The following is a 23276-nucleotide window of genomic DNA, read 5'->3' on the forward strand; positions in this document are numbered from 1 at the left end:
ACAGAAAGCAAGAAGCCAAGATACAGAAATACCTCATCAATTTCAATGCTAATAAAACCCGGTTGTGTCCTATAAAAAAGAAATTTTTTCCCAGTGTTCTTTTTGACGATACCCAAATTTCCAGACAGATTGAAATTTCTCTTCTTGGAATTACCCTGACAAACCTCTCCTGGCATAAGCACACCTCAACCACTGCATCCTCAGCTTCAAAAAAACTAGGATTTCTCTTTCGCTCAAGAAGTTACTTCACCTCTGAACAGCTGTTAACATTATACAAATCAGAAATCCGCCCAGTTATCGAATACCGCTCCCACATATGGGGGGTGGAGGAGGCTCCTTAAAGATCCCTCAAAATGCTTGATTCAATACAGAGAAGAGCAATTAGACTGATTAACGAAAAGTGGTCATAAGGTAGCATTTAACAGGATAACAGGCTGCGCTAAGTGAATTGTATTCGAAAGTTCTTTTCGTGAAGGAATAAAGTGGCAAACTTGCATTTCTTGTAATATCTAAAAGATAATCATTTGATAATTTCACATGGGAAAGAATTATTAGAAAGTGTGAAGAAGGCCACTGAATTACTGATTTTACCAGAGTTTGGAATTTCGCATAGCATCGTATCCAGACTGTGGGCAGCATTTCAAATCACTGGAATGTGGTCCAGACATTTGCTAAGAGGTTGCCCTCACTCTATAACAGAACATGAAGACAAATGTTTGGCTATAACAAAATGGCATCGATGCATCACAGCAGGTCAGCTTCTAAGTTGGCTCCATTCAAGCACAGATATGCAGATATCTTCACAAACTATGGCAAGACGTTTGCAACAAGTAGGCCTATACATGTGAAAGACACTAGACTGCGTCCCTTTATTCACAGATAATCACAGTGCATGCTTTCAGTGGTGTTGTGTCCATAAAAATTTGAAAAGTCATGAATGGGTTAATGTACTCTTTACAGAAGAGTCTTTTATTCTCTGCTCTGAATCTAGATGACACTTGTGCTGGAGTAAAAGTGGTACTGCTTACCATCACAAGAATGTTCTTGAAAGGGACACAATACAACAGTGGTGGGGCCATGGTGTGAGGAGGCATTATGCACTGGGCTACTGTATAACTGTATAACCACTGAGCTATAATTGGTGAATGATATTGCAATGAAGTACTTCAACATCATGCTTGATTGTTATTTGGTGTTGTAGACAAAGAATTCATTTTTATGGATAACAATGCCACACCACATCATACAAGAGAAGTAAAGATACTTCTGGAGACAGAGGATATTAATCAAATAGAGTGGCCAACACACTCCTCAGATCTTAACCCCATAGAACATGTATGGGATGCAATAGGGAGATGAACTGCTGCTCAAAATTTCCATCCAGAAAACAAGGCCTCATTCTTGCTCTGAAGGAGGAGTTCTGTCCCCAGAACTTCTGAATCACTTAGTGCTAAGCATGGTATGACATTGTATGAGCTGTATCCCAGTTCATGGTGGCCATATTCCATATCGATGTGTCTCTATGCATAGTTTTCTGTAAGCACTGTACATTAATTATATAACTACATCCTTAGGAAATTTGAAACTTTCACCAAAAAGGTATTTCAATTTAATTTGGATGAAAATTATAACACTTTTTTTGTGTAATATAATTTATCATTATCTTGGCAATAAATTTATGTCCATATTTTACTGTAGTCATGAAAGTTTTTCATATACTGGTAAAAAGGCAGTTAGTCCTTAGTTTCTGGACATCAGCGTATCAATGAAATGCCTACATGAAAGATGAAGATATCAGAATATATCTTACTATTATTAATATTTAAAAACATCTAAGCAGAGCTTATCTAAAATGATTGATGAATGATTAAACTGTCTGAAGCAAAAAAATCCAGTAAACAAGATTAAAGACCCAGAGTAAGATTTTCATGTAAGTAGGATGGTGGGCAGTGCATTAGCTAAAAATGTCAAAGCTGATTAATAGGAAACTGTCAAATAACAGTTCACATTTGGAAAAGTGGTGCTGATAGGAAATTAGACACAAAATATAGTATTGAGCTATCATAATAATATAACAAACTTCTCAGAGAGAACAATACGTCAAAAAATTTTGTCTTTCATTTTGGAAATAGCAACTTATGCTGCAACGTAATACATTTTAAATAAGCACTCTCAAAGCATGTTGTGTTTTCGCACTCAATTTGCTTTGTTTGATATCATCATCAAATTCTTGATATGTACCCTCAGGGAGTGTACAGGATATCATGATAGTATTACAAAGAGTTACACATTAACATCCGATCAACAATTTTCCTTCATATTAATCTGTTATCTGTCAAGTCTCCAACGTTATCCTATATTTCTGTCTAATATGGCCCTTTTTACTGTATCAATCCACCTAACATCTTGATCTTCTGCTGGGTAATTTTTAATGCCAAATTGGCAAAGGACGGTTGTTTTGCTAATCTTTTCTCTCCATTCTGTTTAAATGACCATAGCATCTGAGATTAGCTCTGCTAACACATTCCAGAATGTTAATTTTGGTAAGTTTTCTTAATATCCTCATCTTTAATATGATCTCATTGATGCTATCTTTTTACTCCACTACTCTTTCTCAGAACACTCATATCGGAAGTGTCGCCAGTCTTTGATCAAGTGTTTTATTTCTAACCCACCTCTCAGATTCATAAGTTAAAACTGGTTTGAACACCATCTAGTACACAGCTAGTTTAGTATTTTGACACATTTTTATCTTATTCCATATAAATTTATTCAGTTCACTTTCTATGATATCAGCTTTACTAATTCTGTTATCTATTTCCATATTTAATTTTCTATCTTCACTTAAAACTGCACCTAAAAATAGCTAAAATATTTTACCTGTTCTATAGGTTCACCATTCAGGATACAGTTGATGTTTCTGCCTATTTTCATTCTCTTTGTCTTTTTTATTATAACATTATTCAATTTAGTCAGAGAATCTTGTAGACTTGTAATGCATTTATTCAGAATTATGACATCATCTGAATAAAGTAAAGAGTTAAGAACAATATGAAATTTGATATCAGATTTAATACCACTTTCCTTCATAATGTAATCATATATAATGAATACCAGTGGAGATAATGCACACCTTTGTCACACACCCCTGATTTTACATCAAATCATCTTCCTATAACTCCTTCCAAATAAAGATTATGTATTGCTTGATATAATGTCCCATTTACCCAATAAAGGTAAAGGATAGCTGTTAAGGATATCATATACTGAAAGCCAGACAAATAGCTTGGTGCTAGAAAGGATTGGTAGAACTTTAAGGCTTCTTAAGGACATTGATAGAAGTTTAAAATACTTTGGGCAGATGATGATTTTTGATGATGACGATCGTGCTATTTGCTCTACCCAGCAACTTATAGGACACACAAATTGCAAATGTTAATTATTAATAATTCGTTTACCATTAATGAAGGCATTTCTACTCACATTTATTATTTCTTTTCATTTCCTATTCTAACGTGTCATAAATGATGGCTCACATATTTTCATCTTTGATTATTTCAAATATACCAACCAACTATAGCATTCTCCTTCATTATTGTTTTCTAATAAATCTTAAAACAGACATTGTTCCCCCACTCTACACAGAAGTATTCAAAGTTATCCTGCAGTTAATTGCATTGGACCAATTACGATGATTGCTGATGCGCTCTCAAAACTTTCATACATCAATAAAAATGTAATCATACAGTCATGGGAGTCTGCAGAGGGAAGGGGAAAACGGGGAACTCCTCCCCCCCCGGGCTCGAGTAAAAAATTTCACAAATTATAATCGTAAGAGTGCTTGAGATATGCAACCTTATGTCTTATAGCCTTATATGTAAGCTTTGTCTGTCCTAAAATTTTATTATGAGTTGGCCTGTTTCGGCCAATGGCGGGGTAGCCATAGAATATGATTTGTGAACAGTAAGACCAGTTCGTTTGCCCTCTGTGTCTAGTGAGTCACTGAGCGAAGTGTAAATTGTAAATTTATAGTGAAACAAATTTAAACAGAAAAATACATTTTTAAAATGTGTATGTAATTTACTATTATTTTACTTGTTAGTTTTACAATTTTTTTTTTGCTTTTAAACTGAAATAATTTAATTTAGGATTAAATAGTTGATTTTTAATAAAATATGCTGGTCAATTTTTTTATATATGAAATTCTGCTAAAACTGTATTAATTCTGAATACTTTTTTCCCCTAAGAATTAAAGATCATTAAAATCGATGTAAAATGAAAATAATGTACTGTATTTATAGTTTACATCGATAAATAATCATATCAAAAATGCTAAAAGATGTTTATTGATATAATTATTTAATTAAATCAATAATTATAAAAATTTATTCATGTAATTATTTGTCTCCAAGCTTTGTCCCCCCCGGAAAATTTTCTGCAGACGCATGACCATGCATACAGTTAAATTGACGTGAAATTTGTAGCGCATTGTATAACCCACATGACAGCACACCCAATAGAAATGGGCATGCGACGCCACTGATTTACACCTTGTCATATAAACAAACTATACCCTGAACATATTATATCATTACATGAATGGGGTATAGTGTGTTAATGGCAGATAGAGAGAAAAGAAAGAGGGATGGCGAGGAGTATTATTGATAGCCGGTGAACTACAACCACAGAGAATAAAAGTTCAACTACATGCCAGTGAAAATAGCACATTTGAGGCCATCTGGTGAGATAGTGGCAGAAAAAATATACAGTTAGATGCTTCTATAGACCATGGGAGATAAAGGATGATTGTGATAGTATGCACCATCAGATAAGCTCAATGAGTGGAGGACAGTTAATTATTATGGGGGACTTCAACTACAGGAACATAGACTGGAAAGACAAGATGACACATGGGATTAAAGAAACGGAACCTATGCAGTTACTAAAGAGTAATTACCTAAGGCAGAATATGATGGAATGTGACAGAGGTTTGAGAGTGCTAGATCTAGTAATTGCATCACATCAGAGCATTTGTCTATAACCAATATGACCACATTGCCATCAGAAGGTGAGAACGATCATATGATCTTGCCTGGAAAATGGCTAAATGCATGGAATTTTCAGTTAAGAGGGGGCATATATGGAATTACAAGACTGGTAAGTACAAGCTTAGGGGGATTGCTTGGATCAGTGCCATGAAATTTGAAATTGCAATGGCTGGATGTTGATAGAGCATGGGACGTGGTAAGGGAGTGTTTGAGAAAAGTAATAGCAGACTGCATACCTATGGAGAAGTTACATCTAATAAATATTATAGCATCAGTAAATCTTGTTACAGATCCAGGAATGAGCTGTTATGTTACAAATGCTAGACGTATCAGAAACAAAGGAAATGAAATGGTTGAATTGATTGAGTTTGTTTACCCAAACATTGTTGGAATAAGTGACACATGGTTGGATGAGGGTGACATCCTGAGAAGAACAGAGATGGAAGGGTGTGATGTATTTCTTGAAGTTCATCAAATTCCTGATATGTATCCTCAGGGGGTGTATAGGATAATTATGATAGTATTACATGAAAAGGTTACACCATCTCTAACTTCCAATCAATAATTTTCCTCCAAATTAATCTGTTATCTGTCAAGACTCCAATATTATTAGATCTTATATTTGTCTTTTAAGGCACTTTTTACTGCATCAATCCATCTACACATTGGTCTTCCTCTGGATCTTTTTCCTGTCAACCTGAAAAAGATCACTTGTTTTGCTAATCTTTCCTCTCCTATTCTATTCCATACCACCTGGGATCAGCTCTACTGACACATTCCCGAATGCCAACAATGGCAGGGTCTTTTCTTAGGGGGAGTTAATAATCAATTTAATAATTGATTATTAAAGTAATCAATTTTAATGTGATACTGCCATTGATGCCAACTGTTGATTTCACTACTCTTTCTCAGAACACTCATATCGGAAGTGTCTCTGATCTTTGATCAAGTGTTTTATTTCTATCCCAGGTATCAGATTCATAAGTTAAAACTGAACACTGTCTTGTATACAGCAAACTTAGTGTTTTGTGTATTTTTTTTTTTTTTTATCCATTTCAATATATTCAGCTCACTTTCTACCACACCAGCTTTATAATTCTGTTGTCAATTTCCATATTTAATTTGCAATCTTCACTAAAAACTATACCTAAAAAATAGCTGAAATATTTTACTTGTTCTATAGGTTCACCATTCAAGATACAGTTAATGTTTTCAATATTTCTGCTTATTTTTATTGCCTTCTTTTTAATACTGATATTCATACCAAATTTATTACAACAGTTATTCAATGTAGTCAGGAAATTTTGTTGACCACTCAGCCAACCAGCTGGCCTGGTTGTCGAGTTGTCAGCGTATCCAATCCCCAGCCAAAAGGCTGTGGGTTCGAATCCCGCCATGGGCATGGATGTTTGCAATTGTCTGTGAAAATACTAGTGATGATAAGCAGTAGATGGTGTTGGTGTAGATGATGGTAGTTGCGATTCATTGTAGTTGGTGGAGACAGAGTTGTAGACTAGGTACCCTCCCTTGAGTCTTTAGACTCCCTGGAGGTGTTACGTAATAATAATTTTGCAGACTTGTGCTGGATTTAGTTAGAAGTATAACATCCTCTGCATAAAGTAAAGAACTAAGATTAACATCACCAATTTAGATATCAGATTTAATACCACTTTCCTTCATAAGGTAATCAATAACAGTGGAGATAATGTGCACCCTTGTCGCACATCTGATTTTACATCAAACCATCTTCCTGTATCCCCTTCAATTATAACTGCTGACTTACAGCTTAAATAGAGACTATGTATTGCTCGATATAATGTTCCATTTACACATAACTGTAGCATTTTGAAGAACTTTCATCTTGGCACCTTGTCATATGGTGTCATATTGCCTTTTCCAGATCAATAAAACTTACAAAAAAATTCTTGTAATACTCCCAAGATTTCTCGACTATTTGTCTTGAAGTGAAAATCTGATCCTGACAACCCCAATTTGGTTTGAATCCAGCTTGTTCTTCATCAAGCTTCCCTTTTACAATTGTTGTAAGCTATTTCTCAAGAATGCTTGCATAAATCTTACCAGGAACATTCAGTAAGGAAACAGCTCTAATTCTCTGATTCAGTTTTATTTCCCTTTTTTATAGATGGGTATTATAAGAGCTCTGCTTCCATCATTTGGAATATCACCCTTGACCAGGTCTTCTGAAATATGCAATGTTGCCGCTGTATACTTCTATGTTGTGCATTTCTGGTTGAATTTCATAGACTCCAGCTGCATTTCTACATTTCAGGGAATTTTTCTACTTCAAGTATGGATGTGTATCCCCTGGCTGCATTGGGAGTTTTGTACCACTGTGCTGACACTGCTTGTTTCATTTCGAAGTCTTTCAAAATAATTACTCCAAACATTTAGAATATCATTATCTTCGATTTATGTCACCTTTCTCGTCTCTGATTACTTTTACAGTGCAGTACTACCATTTCTACCCCACCATTTCTAAGCTTTCTCAACAGCCTCTAAAATAATTTGCCATCTTCCTGATATTTATTTCCTATGTTCCTACCAAAGTCTTCCCATGACTTCTGTTTAGCTAGCTTTACACAGTACTTTGTTTTCTTACATTTTTTCTGTATTCTCTGAGAGCATAATCTGAGTTAATTATCAGTAACTTTCCATATGCTTTCTTCTTTTCCTTGACTGTCTTCGACTTCATGAATTTCTTATTTTTCTAACCTCACCACATGCCTCTGTGGATGAATCAATGAATGTTTTTTTTTCAGGGATTACCAGTGAGACTACAAAGTTAGGTTCTTGTTTACAAACTCATTTTTTCTTCAGTGATGATTGTGTATTTGAGTCTATAGTTTACCTCTGAAAACTGCTCAACATTGACTTGTTCTGAAACTTTCTTACACACTCTTTACAATATGAAATTCAATTTTAACCTACTCAAAAACAAGAGAATGATTGTTTCCTATTTCAAATCCTCTAATGTCCTGAACCAGTGGGAAACATCACTATCAACTTATTTCTTGCATCTTCTCTCCATGTGAATTTGTGCTCATTTTTATGTTGGAGCATAGTGTTAGTAGTAAGTAATCCATGTCCCTAACAGAAATCCAGCAGGCATTTACTATTATTATTAGCTTTGTGCTTTTATCCAAATTTTCCCAAAACCTTTCTATATATCTGGTAATTATTTCCTAATCTGCTGTTTAGATCTACAGGACTAACTTTTACTTATTTTTTATTCTGCAAGCTGATTGAGAGCAATAAATGAGGAGTTACAGACTGAGTGAGCAAGAGGTATATGGGGAATTAAGCAAACTTGAAATTAATAAAGAGTTGTAAGACTTGATATATCACAGTGGATTTTGAAGAAATGTGCCAGGGAGTTGACATCTGCCTTGGCATATTTGTTTAATGAGTCTTACATTGAGTCAAGTTCCATGGGAATGTAAGGTAGGCAAGTACTGCTTCATAAAGGAGATAACAGAATTCAAATATCAAATTATAAGCCAATCCATGTGCCAGATAAAGTGTTGAAAACACTCGTGAGAATCAGTATTCAGAACTGGGTTGACAACAATGCCATTATTTTTGATGGACAGCACAGATTTGTAAAGAAAGGTCAAGTTTTAGTAATCTACTTATTTATTACAATAAGATGCTAGCAGCATTGGATGTGGGAGATTAATACACAATAGTATATTTAGACTTTGCAATGGCTTTAGATAGATTACATGATAAGTTGATAGCAAAATTAGAGTGAATGGGTTGGCTGTTAGACTAGTGCACTGAATTGGCTGTCTGATAGGTATAAATACATTGTGTATGGAGGAGCAATATCCCTGAAGAGTAAAAACACTAGGTGTGCCTCATGGTCTGTTTTACGGTCATTGCTGTTTCACCTGTTTGTTAATGATATTGGGGAAAATTTGAATGGGGATATACAGCTGTTTGCAGATGATGCAAAGTTGGAATGAACTATTCGGAAAAGAGCAGATGCTGTGGCCTGACAAGAAAACTTGAATAGACTGAGTGAATGGGCATAGGAGTGCAGATGACAGTTCAATGGTGCAAAACGTAAGGTTTTAAAATTTGGAAAACAAAGATGAGGATGCAGAATTTGCTCTTGGTGGGGATATATTGTTGGAGCTGAAGAAAATAAGAGATAACGGGGTGATTGTAGATAAGGATCTAAAATGTAGAGGACATATTGCCAAAATTGTGAGGACAACACAACAAATTCTAGGAATGATGCGGAGGACACTGACTTATAACCTACCTCCCTAATGAGTATAATCCCACCAGCTTCCAAATTAGAACACTCCAAAGTAAGAAGATTCTGATTCCATTGTATAAGGCTCTAATTAGGCCACATACTACTGTGCACAGATTTGGTCACCTGGTTTTCAAAAAGATGAAGAGATGCTAAAGAGGGTTCAGAGGCGATTTACCAAAAGAGTTTGATTTGTGGAATGTTGAAAATGAAAGGTTGAGATGATGAAATTTGCAGAGTCTAGTGGTTAGGCAGAAAAGGGGATGATATGATAGAGATGTACAGGATAATCAGGGATTGTTATAGGATTAATGTTGAAGAGATTTTTTATAAAATGGTGGGAGATCAGGGAAGAACAAGAGGTCATCCCTGGAATCTATATAAGTAGGGTGTGAACAAGGGAATGAGAAGCAGGTTTTTGCATGCAAAGTTCTGAATGATTGGAATACATTGCCTGAGAGTGTGGTGTCTGCAGAGATTTGAATGTGTTTAAGGTGTGGTATGATGAGCTGTGTGTATGACTTAAGGAACCTCCTAGATGAGTGTGAATTCATGGATTCTTAAGATAATACTAGTAATAATAATAAAATGGAGCTACAAAAAAAATAAATAATAATAATAAATAAATATAGAGGGAATTCAAGGGGAAAGGTGACCAGCAGGAACATGAGCAGTACAAAGCAAAAGCCAGGATAGGCAACCAGTGCAGTAAGAAAGGCAAAATCAGTAGTGCAGGCCAAAGATAATCCCATAGAGTTTTTTTCAAGTAAAAAAGGAAGTAAAAGGAAGAATGTTCGTGTCAGAATGATTTTAATGAATACTGATGGTAGGGAAGCAACTGAGTCAGACAAAAAAAAAAAAAAAAAAAAAAGTAAATTACTAAGTGATCACTTTAAACGAGTATACCATCCAGGTGGAGATATTGCAGTATCAAGAGGCAAAGGCTTATATGGGAACTGAGATAAATGATGTGCAATGAAATGGAGATGCACAGCATATTATAGAACCTTGATGTAAATACAGTTATGGGATTAGAAGGCATACCAGGTCGAGTGTTACAAGAAGGTGGTAGGGAATTGGTACTATCTTTGACCATGTTGTTTAATCTAACTAGGCTCTGGGTTAGTTCCAAATGTGTGAAGTGAAAAGAAGGGAAAATAGTTCTTGCAGAAAGGAGGCTCCAAGTAGAAGATGTAGCAAATTACTGACTGATCAGCATATCAGGAGTCATAGTTGAGGTTGGAGAAGTTGGTTAAAAGCAAATTACAGGAATGAATAGAAAGAAATGGGATGCTATATTGGGGGCAAGATGGTTTTGCAAAAGGTAGGTCATGGCTCAGTAACTTGCTTACATTTAATAATACAGTGAAAGCTAGGATAAAGATTTACAGTGACAATACTATATGACAGGATACTGCATGGAATTCTAATCAATAAATTGCAGCACATGGGATAAATATAAAGTTTAAGTGGATAAGAGGGTGATTGATGAAGAGATATCAGAGAGTAGTTTATTTAGAAGTAGTGTTCAGCAGAAGATCTGGGACTAGCAACATACCATAGGGTTCTCAAGCAAGTACTAATTTGTTCATTAATGATTATAGGAAAGAATCTGAGAGGACCTTAGTTGCTTGCTGATGATGCCAAATTAGGTAGAGCAATACTTAACACAGATGTTAAAATTCTGCAGGATAATTTGAACAGACTATCAGTCTGGGTAAAGGAGAATGGACACTAGTTTAATGTGGCAAAGCGTATGGTCATGTATTATGGGATGAAAAGATTGCCAACTATGTACCACACCGATGGAACTGTACTCCAGGAAATTGATGAAGCATGGGATTTGGGGGTGCTATTGGATAGGAAATTAAATTGTAGAGAGTACACTGCAAAAGTAGCCAAAACAGTTCACTGGATTACTTGGTTACTGAAGAATACCCTGATAAGCAGAGATAAGTAGGTTATTAAACTTCTTTAGAGAGGCATCATAAAATCCCCATCTTGACTACTTTGTACAAAATTGGTCACCTGGGTTCCTTGAGGATGAAGAGAGAATCTAGAGGCAATGAATCTTAAGAGGACAGATTGAAGAGATATGGTTACAGAAATTGGCTGACAGGCAGAAGAGGTGTAGAGGTGTAAAATGATTGAGACACAAATTATTGAATACTTTTTACAAGATAATACAGAGGACATTTTCAGAACAGGACTAAACTAGGAGCCATCCTTGGAAACTAAGCAAGAGCATAGTTAGCAGGGGTGTCGGGACTATATTTTTTGCTTGGAGAGTGGTGAATGAGTGGAATAGGTTGCTAGAAATTGTTGTTGGGGCTATGACTGTGAATGAGTTAAAACAAAGAATTAATGACACTAGGGGAATTCTGGATAGTGCATTGCATGATGTTTAGTGCCTCCCTCGGTGAGTCTAAGTACTCCACGAAGTAGTTCATGATGATAAAATTCTTGTTATATTCCCTGATTTCCCAACCATTTGTCTTAAATTGAAAATCTGAGTCTTCCCCCCCCTTTTTTATAGATAGTATTATTAGAGAACTGCTCCAATATCCAGAATTCAATCCTCTGACCAGGCTTTCTGAATTATACAATGCAGTCACTGTAAAATTTTTATATCTTCATATTTGAGCATTTCTAGTTGAACTCCAGTTACCTTTCCACATGACAGGTTTTTGACAGTTTCTTTGATACATCAAAATCCTAACGTATCCTCTAAATAACTGGCAAGTCATGAGAATTCTTGACTTCTCATGGCTTTCCAAGATGATCAATATAATGTATCATCTTGGAAAGGACTACAAAGTAAGAATATCTTTCAACATGCCTCTACCTACTTAAACACAAGAGTAGCAACAGCTACTACTGCATCTTAGAGAGTAATGTTTCATGGATCTGCCTACACTTTTTTTTATTTTTTTTTTTAATTACCATATCTTGGTTACGACAAGAAAAATGTCATGTCTAATTTTTATGATTTCCAAGGTATTTGTAAGCAAATCTGCACATTTAAAATTCTTTCGACTATATAAAAGGAAAGAAAAATGCAAACACACCCATACCTGTCCACAACTTGGGCTACAAATGTTCTGCCTAAAAGCTCTGCTGCATAGTCAGTGATCATGCCTTTTTCTACATAGACATGTAAGCCCTCCAATCGACATGGAACTGCCTAAACATTAAAAAAGATTTTATTAATGACAATTCGCTAAACAACACTGCCTATAACGTTCATATACAATTCAACTATTCTTTATTTTTCAAAATTATTCTTGAAATGACACTTCTAGAAAAATTTATAACATTTCTGTTAGTTATATCTATCACTCACCTTATTTCATTCATTCACCATAACTTGTGTCCTTACAGCGGCATATAATAAATGTATGTGTATGATTTCAGAGTATGTTATTATAAATGAGGTGTCAAATCACTCTCCAGCTGGTGAGAATGACCATGAAATGATTATCTGAATGGTAACCAGCAATGTGAGGACTTCAGTAAGTAAAAGGTATATGTGGAACTACAAAACTGGTGATTATGAGAAGCTCAGGGGACAGTTTGGAAGTGTAGCATGGAATCAGGAGTTGGCTGGAAAGGAGATTAATGCAACTTAAGTGATATTCAAGAACCATCTAGTAAAAGCAATGTCTAAATGTATTCCAAGGGTCAGAAAGTAGGTGTAAAATGGATGAATGAAGATATTAAGCGTGCAATACAGAGGAAAAAAGCATTATGGAGGCACTATACGATTCCATCAGGATTACAAAGAACAGGCAATGAGGTGACTTGGTTGGTAAGGGTAGCAAAACTGATGTATAAGCAGCAGTTAGCTAATGAAGCCAAAAAGAATACCAAGGAGTTCTTTCAATACATAGCCAGCAAAAAAAGATTAAGGAAGGATGATATTGACTGAAGAAAATGGTATAAGAACAACTGCTGACATAGCTGAGATATTTAATGAGCAGTTCATAAAGGTCTTTCATTCTTGTGAATGTCACATCACGAGTTTCAGAGCAGTTGATGAGCAGAAGAGACTGACTAAGTGAGCAAGACGTATATAGGGAATTCAGCAAACTTGATATTAATAAGGCTGTGGAACTTGATAATATATCACACTTATTTTGAAGGGGAGTTCACATCTGCCTTGACAAGTTTAATTGAGTTTTGCACTGGGTCAAGTTGCAAAGAAATGTTGTGGATCCAGTTTTGAAGAGGCTGGTGAGAACTAGGATCCAGAATTGGGTTGACAATGATGGTATTATCTTTGATGGACAGCATGTTTTAGTAATCTACTTATTCCAATAAGGTGATGGCTTCTTCGGACAATGGATACACAGTAGTATACTTAGATTTTGCAAAGGCTTTTGACAGATTACCACACGATAAGTTAATAGTCAAACTAGAGCAGATGGAGTTGGATATTAGACTAGTGCACTGGATCAGAGATTGGCTATCTGATAGGTATTAGCAATTTGTGTATGGGGAAGCAATATCCCAGATGAGAAAGTCCTAGTGGTGTGCCTCAAGGATCTTTCTTTTAAGGCCATTGATATTTAATCTATATGTAAATGATATTGGGGAAGATTTAAGATGATGAAGGAAGAGTATTATGGAGGGATGTGGACATAAGAAACAGATGGAAAATATACTTTGAGGGACTTTTGAATGAGGAAAATGCAAGGACTCACAGAGGAGATGGGCAGCCTTCGGAGGGGATGGTGCAGAACATCAGTAGAATGGAAGTGACAGAGGCCATGAAGAGGATGAGGAATAGAAAAGTGGTGGCCCCGACAGAATTCCAGTGGAAGCATGGAAGACACTGGGGGAAGGGGGAATTTACCTGCTGTGGGACCTGTTCATGAAAGTTTGCCAACAGGAAAATATACCCGAGGAATGGAGGGAGAGTACTCTTGTTCCTATCTACAAGGGTAAAGGGGATGCACAAGACTGTAAAAATTACAGAGGAATAAAGTTGATGTCCCACACAATGAAGATCCTAGAAAGGGTTCTTGATGGTAGATTGAGGGAGGAGGTGGAGATTGCAAAGGAACAATTTGGCTTCATGCCTGGTAGATCAACAACAGATGCTATCTTTGGGTTACGACAGATAATAGAAAAATATCGAGAGAAACAAAGGGAGCTACATCTGGTATTTATTGATCTCGAGAAAGCATACGATAGAGTGCCAAGGCAAGAAGTCTGGAGGTGTCTGAGGGAGAAGAAGGTGCCGGAGAAATATGTCAGGTTGGTGCAGGAAATGTACAGAAATGTGAAGACAAGTGTTCGGACCTGTTTGGGACAGACAGAAAGTTTTCAAGTAACAGTTGGCTTGCATCAAGGGTCAGCATTAAGTTCGTTTCTGTTTAATATTGTGATGGAGGTGGTAACAGAGGAGGTGAGAGAAGATGCACCCTGGACAATGTTGTATGCAGATGACATCTTGCTGTGTGTAGATTCAAGAGAAGAAGCGGAAACTAAACTGGAAAGATGGAGAAAAGTACTGGAAGAGAGAGGTATGAGACTGAGCAGAAGTAAGACAGAGTATATGTGTTGCGCAGTGGGCGGTGGCCAGGAGACAGATCTGGAGCTGGAAGGAAATGTCATCAGGAAGGTGAGAGACTTTAGATACTTAGGTTCGACAGTGGAAGAAGATGGAGGAGCTGAGAAGGAAGTGGGATGCAGGATACAAGCAGGTTGGAGGAACTGGAGGGAGATGGCTAGAGTGTTATGCGATAAGAGGGTGCCGATCAATCTGAAAGGCAAAATTTATAGGACAGTAGTGAGGCCAGCTATGACATATGCTATAGAAACTGTGGCCCTGAGGAAAAATAACATTAGCAGGATGGAAGTAGCAGAGATGGGAATGCTTAGGTGGATGTGCGGTGTGACCAGAAAGGATCATCTGAGAAATGACTGTCAGGGGAACAGTGAAAGTTACGAACTTAGGAGCGAAAATACAGGAGGCAAGGTTGAGATGGTTTGGTCATGTGATGAGGAGGGAGGACAATTATGTGGGAAGAAGGGTCATGCAAATGGATGTACAAGGAAGGCGGAAGCGTGGGCGGCCAAACAGTGACCCCACTTAAGTGGGAGAAGCTGCAGAAGAAGAAGATTGGGGAAGATTTAAATGGGGATATTGTTGTTTACAGATAATGCAAAGCTGGGGTGAACTAAGAGGAGTAGAGCAGATGTGACCTTACAAGAAGATGAACAGATTGAGTGAACGGGCATGGGGATAGCAGTTCAATGTTGTGAAATGTAAGGTTTTAAAATTTGGGAAACAAAGATGGGATGTAGAATTTATGCTTGTGGAAATATATATTGTTGGAGGTGGAGGAAATAAGAGATCTTGGGGTGATGGTGGACAAGGATCTAAAATTATGAGGATACTTTGCCAAAATTGTGAGGACAACACATTAAATTCTAGGAATGATGCAGAGGACACTGACTTGTATTAGTAAGAAGATTCTGTTTCCATCATACAAGGCTCTGATTAGGCCACACATGGACTACTGCACACAGATTTGGTCACCTTGTTTTCGAAAGGACAGCGAGATATTGGAAAGGGTCCAGAGGAGACTGACTAAGGTAGTTTCTGATCTCTGGAATTTTGAAAGATGCAATTTACAGAGTCTAGTGGATAGGAAAAGGGGTGATATGATAGAGATGTACAAGTTGGTAAGGGGTTGTTATAGGATCAATATTGAAGAAGTTTTTCATAAAATGGTAGGAGATCAGGGGAGAATAAGTGATCATTCTTGGATGCTGTATAAGGAATGTGTGAAAAGGGAGTGAGAAAGCAGGGTTTTTTTTTAATGCAGAGTTATGAATGATTGAAATGCCTTGACTGAGAGTGTGGTGCCTGCAGAGAATTTGAATGTGTTTAAGGAGTGGTAAGATGAGTTGTGTGTATGACAAAGAGACCTCCTTAGATGAGTGACTCCATGGGGTCTTAGGGTAATAAATTCTCACAAGTTACCTAACACATCAGGATGAAATGAAATCAGCTAACTTGCTTTCAGCTAAAAGAGAAAGGATTTCTAGCATTATCAGTTGTCAGAAGTCGAACCAAAATCTTTCTAAATGAAGGAAAAACATCAGTGTCCTGTCTGAGCTATGAAGGCTCCTAAAGTTTTCCTTCCTAAGATTTTTATCAAATCTGTTTATCTTAGTCTTTGTAAATTAGGTGTATTCCAGTCATTATGGCTGCCTTCCTAGAAACAGTAAATCTTCCAAAGTACAATAAAATGTTCCATCTCACTTCCTTTTTATTTCCAAAAATGGCATATAAAAGTTCACTTATTCCTTGTATACCTAAAACTGTTGAGCAGAGTGAAGACATTTTTTTCAGTTGTGAATTCATTCTTAGAAGTTTACTTTGCACTTGGTTAGACTATAATGAATTTAGTTTAATCCTTTATCCAAGTGTAACCAAACAAAGTTTGCGTCTTAAAATATCTTCAGGACTAAGGTAAGGTGGTGCAACTCTGAGCAAAGCTGGACCAAGCTTTCATCACTCCTATCAGTATCTCCCATAATGCAAAGCACATCTCCTTGCAGACATGTATACTGCTATGCATTAAGGGAAGGGCCACTACCCAGACTGGTTTCTACCTTTGTTGAGGTCTCTTCGGTGGGAGGCAGAACCAAATGTGGAGATACTAAGGCAGAAGCAATAGTCGAGGTCATATTTACCTGTACAAGTTGCCAACAGGTGTACCACCTTATTATTGAATTACTCTGGATTTAGAGAAAGATGTTGGAAGTTCTAAATCCAGAATAATTCAATAATAAGATAGTACACCAGTTGGCAACTTGTATAGGTAAATATGACCTTTCCTATTGCTTCTGCCTTAGTATCTCCACGTTTGGGTCTGCCTCCCACTGACGAGACCTCAATAAAGGTTGGAACTGGTCTGGGTAGTGTCCCTTCCCTTAATGCATAGCAGTATACATGTCCACAAGGAGATGTGCTTTGCATTATGGGAGATACTGAGAGAAGGAGTGATGAAAGCTTGGTCCAGCTTTGCTCAGAGTTGCACCACCTTACCTCAGTCCTGAAGATATTTTCAGGCGCACACTTTGTTTGCTTACACTTGGATAAAGGATTAAACTAAATTCATTATTGAATTCATTCTTTTTCATGTAGCTTCCTCAGTGAGAGGATGCAGCACCATGTCCTTCCAGTTCTCTCTGTTTGTGGCTTTCCTTTTTATTTCTACATAGCCATGTGATCCTGTCCATGATCTTATATCTTCAAGCCATATCCTTCGTTTTTTGCCTCTTGATCCTTTTCCCATAATTTTTCCTTCTAAAACTGTTAGTATCCTCTGTCCTGCTGAACCTCTCAGTACATGTCCTGCCAATCTCATCTTTCTCTGGATTATTTCCTGTAATATAGATCTCTGTGTTCTCATTCTCTGTAGGACATCTGTATTTGTCAGATGTTCTGTCCGTGGGATTTTCAGAGCTCTCCAATAGCACCACATTTCAAAGGCCATTATCTGTTGCCTTACTCTCTTCTTGAATATCCAGGTCTCACTTCCGTATGTGAAAATTGGCCACACTAATATTCTTATCATTCTTTTCTTTGTCTCGATACTCACAGAACTTCTAAGCAGATCTTTATTTTTCCAGAATGCATCTTTTGCCATGGCTGTTCCTATTTTTATTTCTTTATCTTGCTTTCCACCTGCAGTAAAGTAGGTGCCTAAATATTTGAATTCTGTTTTATGTTCAAATTTTCTTATTGTTTATGAATATTTCTGATTCTGATCTGCTTTCTTTTGAGATTTTCATAATTTTTTTTTTTTTTGCATTAATATCTAATTCAAATTATTTACCTTCTTCAATTAGTAGCTGCAGTAATTTGATTAATTTGTTTCAGAATGGTATTATCAGCATATCTAAGATTGTTGTATTTTATACCATTGATACTAATTTCTGTTTTTTGTTTTTCAATCTTTTTCATCATTGTCTCACTATAGATATTAAATAGATTTGATGAAAGGATACAACCTTGTCTAATTCCTCTTTTTATTTCCACTTCAGAAGTATCACAGTTAAACTGCTATATTTCAGTTTGGTGTAAATCATTTTTATAATCTTAAGTACATGATTTTCTATGTCTAATTTATCTAATATATTGAATATTTTATTATGTTTTACCTGGTCAAAAGCCTTCTGAAAGTCTATGAAGCATATGTAAATGTTCCTATTTCTTTCAAGTGATCTTTCTATTAGTATTTTTAGTTCCAGGATAGCATTGATGGTTCCCATTCCTCTTCTGAAGTCTTTCTGTTGTTCACTCAATTCATTGCTTATGGCTCTTTCAATTTGTTTGTTAACGGTGGTTAAAATAATTTTAGATGCATGGAATATTAGGTTCACAGTTCTTTAATCCTTGCAATTTTGTGCATTATGTTTCTTTGGAATTGGTATACAGACAGATGTTGTAAAAACTTCAGGTAATTATATTGTTTTATAGATGTCCTGAATGGATTCCACTAAATTATTATTATTGCCAGTCAAAGCTTTCAGCAGCTCAGCCAGATGATCATCAACACCCAGGGGATTTATTATTAGGAAGATTCTTAAATATTCTACCTCCTTTCTTGTGGGTAGAGTGATATCTGTTATGTTTAATTTAAGATGTCGTGAATCATCTAACACATAGGTTCCCAAAGTGGGCAGTACCACTCCCCCATGTGGGCGCTGACACCTAGGGGTCTACAGTGGGATCAGAAGCATTTGGGTGCATTCAGGCGGTCTAGGGGTCGGTGGCTCTTTATAGAAGAAATTAATAATATATATTTAAAAATCAGTTATTTTCGTGATTTTGCAATTAGATAATCATTTAAAATTTAAATATTGCATTTTAATTCATCTTATGCAGTCTTACATGATCAATTTTTTTTTTTTTTTTTTTTTTTTTTTTTTTTTTTTTTTTTTTTTTTTTTTAGGAAAACGACCCAGAGGAAGACCAAGATATAGGTGGATTGATACGGTACAAAGTGCCTTAGACTATAGAAATATAAGATCTGATAATGTTGGAGTCTTGACAAGTAACAGACTGATTTGGAGGAAAATTGTAGATAGGAAGTTAGTAATGATGTAATTTTTTCATGTAGTACTGTTATATCCTGTACACCCCCTTGAGGGTACATGGCAGGAATTTGATGATGATGATGAAAACCACTTTTCTAATTGTTTTGTACAAAAATAAACCCAATTTTATATAATTTAATATTACGAATATTAAATTATATAAAATAATAATAATGGCAAGAAAGAAATAAAATCTTAAATTTTAGTTAGCCTAGTTAATACTAACTTATATTGCTACCAAGAGGGTAAAAACAAAGCAAATATTATTCGAAACTTATTATACTGTTTTCTGTGGTTATGTTTTGTAGGTTTGTTGTTTATATCTTGTGTAATTATTTTATTTATTAATTATTATTTATAATTATTCGGACAATGTCATGGTCAGACGAACAAAATAAAAAATTGAACGTATCATACAAGATATTTAACTTCTATTTTTTATATACTTAAAAAATTTATTCATTTTTTGCTATTGTAAAAATTGATCGTGCCATACAGGCTCGTGCCATTTAGTCTATCCACGCAGCAGACGAGTCTTAACTAGTAGTATGTCAATCAACTATTACGTAGGTAATTCACTCAATTCAGCACGTTTTGACAGGAATATGGGAGCTTGCAGTGACTTGTTCAAAGCACGAGTACGATGGTATCGCAAACAAGTCAATGCATGCAAGTCGATTCGGGCTAGATTTCAAATCTATAAATACCAATGGTTTAGGAATAAATTTCATTATTTTTTGTGTGCTTTGCCAACAATCATCAGGAGAAAGTGTGATAGATAAGTGGAGTCATACAAAGTGTAAATTAAATCTTTTATTTTGTGAATATTTTTGCAAATTTTATTACTTCATTATGTCTGAATATAAGAAGAAATGTCGACAGTATAGCATTGAGTATTTGAAATATGGTTTTATTCAGTCTCCTACAAACCAATTATTACCCATGTGCTTGATTTGCCAGAAAGTGTTTTCAAATAAAGCAATGAGCCTTCTAGGCTACCAGAGCATTCGACTAAAATGCATGCTGACAAAAAGGATATAGATTTGTCCTATTTTCAAGTACTAGAAGAAAAATATTTGAAATGTCTAACTATATCAAAACTTTTTACGTCATCCACTAAACAAGATAATGAAAGATTACAAGCTTCTTATAATATTTCATTATTAATCGCAAAAGTGGGAAAACCACACACAATTGGTGAGGAATTAATCTTGCTGGCAGTAAAAGAAGTAATAAACACTGTGCTTCACATAAGCCAGCATCAGATATCGTCAGGAAAATTCCTTTGAGCAATAATTCAGTGCAAAGCATCGATGAAATGGCTGAAGATGTTGAAAAATCATTGTGCGATTATTTGAAGACATGCCAATTTTCCATTCAACTCGATGAATCAACTCTCCCAAATAATGAACCACTACTATTATCATACGTACGATTCATAAAAGAAAAAAAAGTTTGTCAAGAATTATTATTTGCTAAAAACTTGGAAGCAGATACAAAGGGAGAATCTATGTTTAATATCATGAATAAGTTTTTTCAAAAGAAACACATTCCTATTCGTAATATTTTGTCTGCTGCTACTGATGGTGCTCCAGCAGTGACAGGGCACCACAAGGATTTCATAGTGCATTTGAAACAAGCATTACCAAATGTACTCGCTATACATCCAAAAATGACATCGCTTATTTGACAAACCTCTATAAAATATTTAATGACGTCGATCTACAACTACAAGGTGATGAATTGAATTGAATTAAAACAAAAAACGTTATTGCCGCTTTTGTAGGGAAACTTTTGTTCAAGCGGAATATGGGCTGAGGGGAACATAGCCAACTTTTCAAAATTATCAGCAGTGTCTCTCAAAAAGGAAGATTTACTTACATATTGCCAACACTTGGAGGTTCTCCATGCAGATTTCAATGAGCGATTCAAGGATATTCTAAACATGAATATACCAAATTGGGTTCTAGATCAAATTTAGAAGTGGAACTCATAGAACTCACAACAAATGAAGAACTAAAAATAAAATTTAAAACTGGATACCAAGAGTTCTGGCTTCAAAAATCAATACCAACACTGTACCCTGGATTATGGGAAATAGTGCAAAAATTTTTAATTGCATTTCAATCTTATTTGGCTGAGCGCGAGTTTAGTGCTGTAGTGAATTTACTATCTAAGAAAAGAAATCGATTGCATATAACCGAGCATGGCGATTTACGACCGTTTTTAATGAAAGTTGAACCTGATATTAACAAACTTTTAAAAATACACCAGGCTCATCCTTCACATTAATTTATTTTTTCTTTGTATTTTTACTTTGTAAGTTCAAAATAAACCATCTAATACATTTGATGGTGTTTTAATTATTACAATAAGATTCTTACTAATGCAATGCAATCTCTTAATTGTATTCCACATTTTCATATTTAAACCATTGTATGAAACTGTGCATAATGTTATTCAAGCATACATTTTACAATCTTTACATATGGGTTACGTTTCACCAAAATCGGTATAGCAATAACTGTATTCAAGATGAAGCACGTATTGGCCACTTCTTTTTAAAAATTTAACAGCGTAAGCAGTAATGTATCATTAGTTGCTATCTATGTCATAAATATCAAACGGCTTGAATGCGGAAAACTGTTATAATGGGGGGGGGGGTTAAAAAAATTTATGTCTTGCAAAGTGGGCGGTGGCTCGAAAAAGTTTGGGAACCTATGATCTAACATGTTACCATTACTATCATCATAGAGAGCTGATAAGTACTCCGCCCATCTTCCATTTATCTTTTCGTTATCAATGAGTATGTTTCCATCTTTGTCCTTGATGTTATTAGACTGGGTACGTTTTATTTTTCCATTAATTTCTTTCACTTTCAGGAATGCTTCTCTCATTTTGTTCCTATTTTGTAATTCTTCTCTCAGTGCACTGCCTATTCATCCAGTTTTCTTTCAATATTTTACATAACTGATTCTTTTATCCAAAGTTTTATATCTTAACCTTTCTTCATTTGCTCCTCTTTTCCATGTTCTTCTTTCATCAATAAGGTTGATTACCTCTTGAGTAAACAATGGTTTTTTTTTCTTTCTTTGTTTATTGATGTGGTTTTTAGCAGATGTTATGATAGCTGCGAAAACAAACCCTCTCAATGGAATAGACTACATTTTTGTTTTGCAACTGTGCAGACAGCAGTTCTGAAATATTTTCATTACATTTTGATTTTATTATTAGATTTTGTACCATTTGCAGATCCTATTTTAGGAGTCTACTTCATTTAAATTTTATTGTTTTCAGGCAAATATTCATATTCATTAAGACCAGTCTATGATCAGACCCACAGCCAGCACTTGGCATCACCTTTGAGTTCCATATTCCATTGAATACGGAACTCAAAGATTTACTCTAACGTTTACTGACTACAATATAGTCAAATTGATTTTTGTATCTTTCATCCGGACTTTTCCATGTGTATCATGTTGTTGGTTTTTGCTCAAAATTATGAGATAATGTTAGTTATGAGATTGTGCTTGTTACAGAAATCAATCAGCTTTTGCTCTCTCATTCCGAATTCCTAGTCCAAACTTTTACATTCCAGTCACTCACAGCACAAATAACTCAATCTTTCTTGCCTCCGACTTCCTTTACACACCATTCTATTTCATCATACATGATATCTATTTCTGCTTCCTCATTCTGTTCTGTAGGAGCATATATTTGAATGATCAGCATATCTCTAGGTTTAGATTTCACTAGAACTGCCATTACTCTGATTTTTTGATTATATAGATAATGTTTTTATTAGTTTTCTTCTCTACAATAAA

The 23276-nt window shown here is 35.6% G+C and overlaps 1 protein-coding gene across 4 annotated transcripts in view; it reads right to left on the reverse strand.

Moving 5' to 3' along the window:
• The window catches only part of LOC150094641 (tudor domain-containing protein 7-like), a 624604-nt gene that overhangs the window by 271886 nt on the left and 329442 nt on the right, over positions 1 to 23276 (reverse strand). For 2 of the 4 annotated variants that reach the window (XM_090410991.1, XM_090410989.1), the window contains exon 14: positions 12405 to 12514. In XM_090410991.1, coding sequence (XP_090267117.1) covers positions 12405 to 12514 — 110 coding nt within the window. Of the gene's footprint in view, positions 1 to 12398; positions 12515 to 23276 lie in introns of all 4 variants that reach the window. The other 2 variants (XM_090410990.1, XM_090410988.1) reach the window with 1 other exon arrangement.

The sequence above is a fragment of the Typopeltis vanoorti genome, chromosome 21, assembly GCF_054136105.1.
Source record: "Typopeltis vanoorti isolate ZY-2024b chromosome 21, IOZ_Tvanoo_1.0, whole genome shotgun sequence".
In the NCBI taxonomy this organism is placed as follows: domain Eukaryota; kingdom Metazoa; phylum Arthropoda; class Arachnida; order Uropygi; family Thelyphonidae; genus Typopeltis; species Typopeltis vanoorti.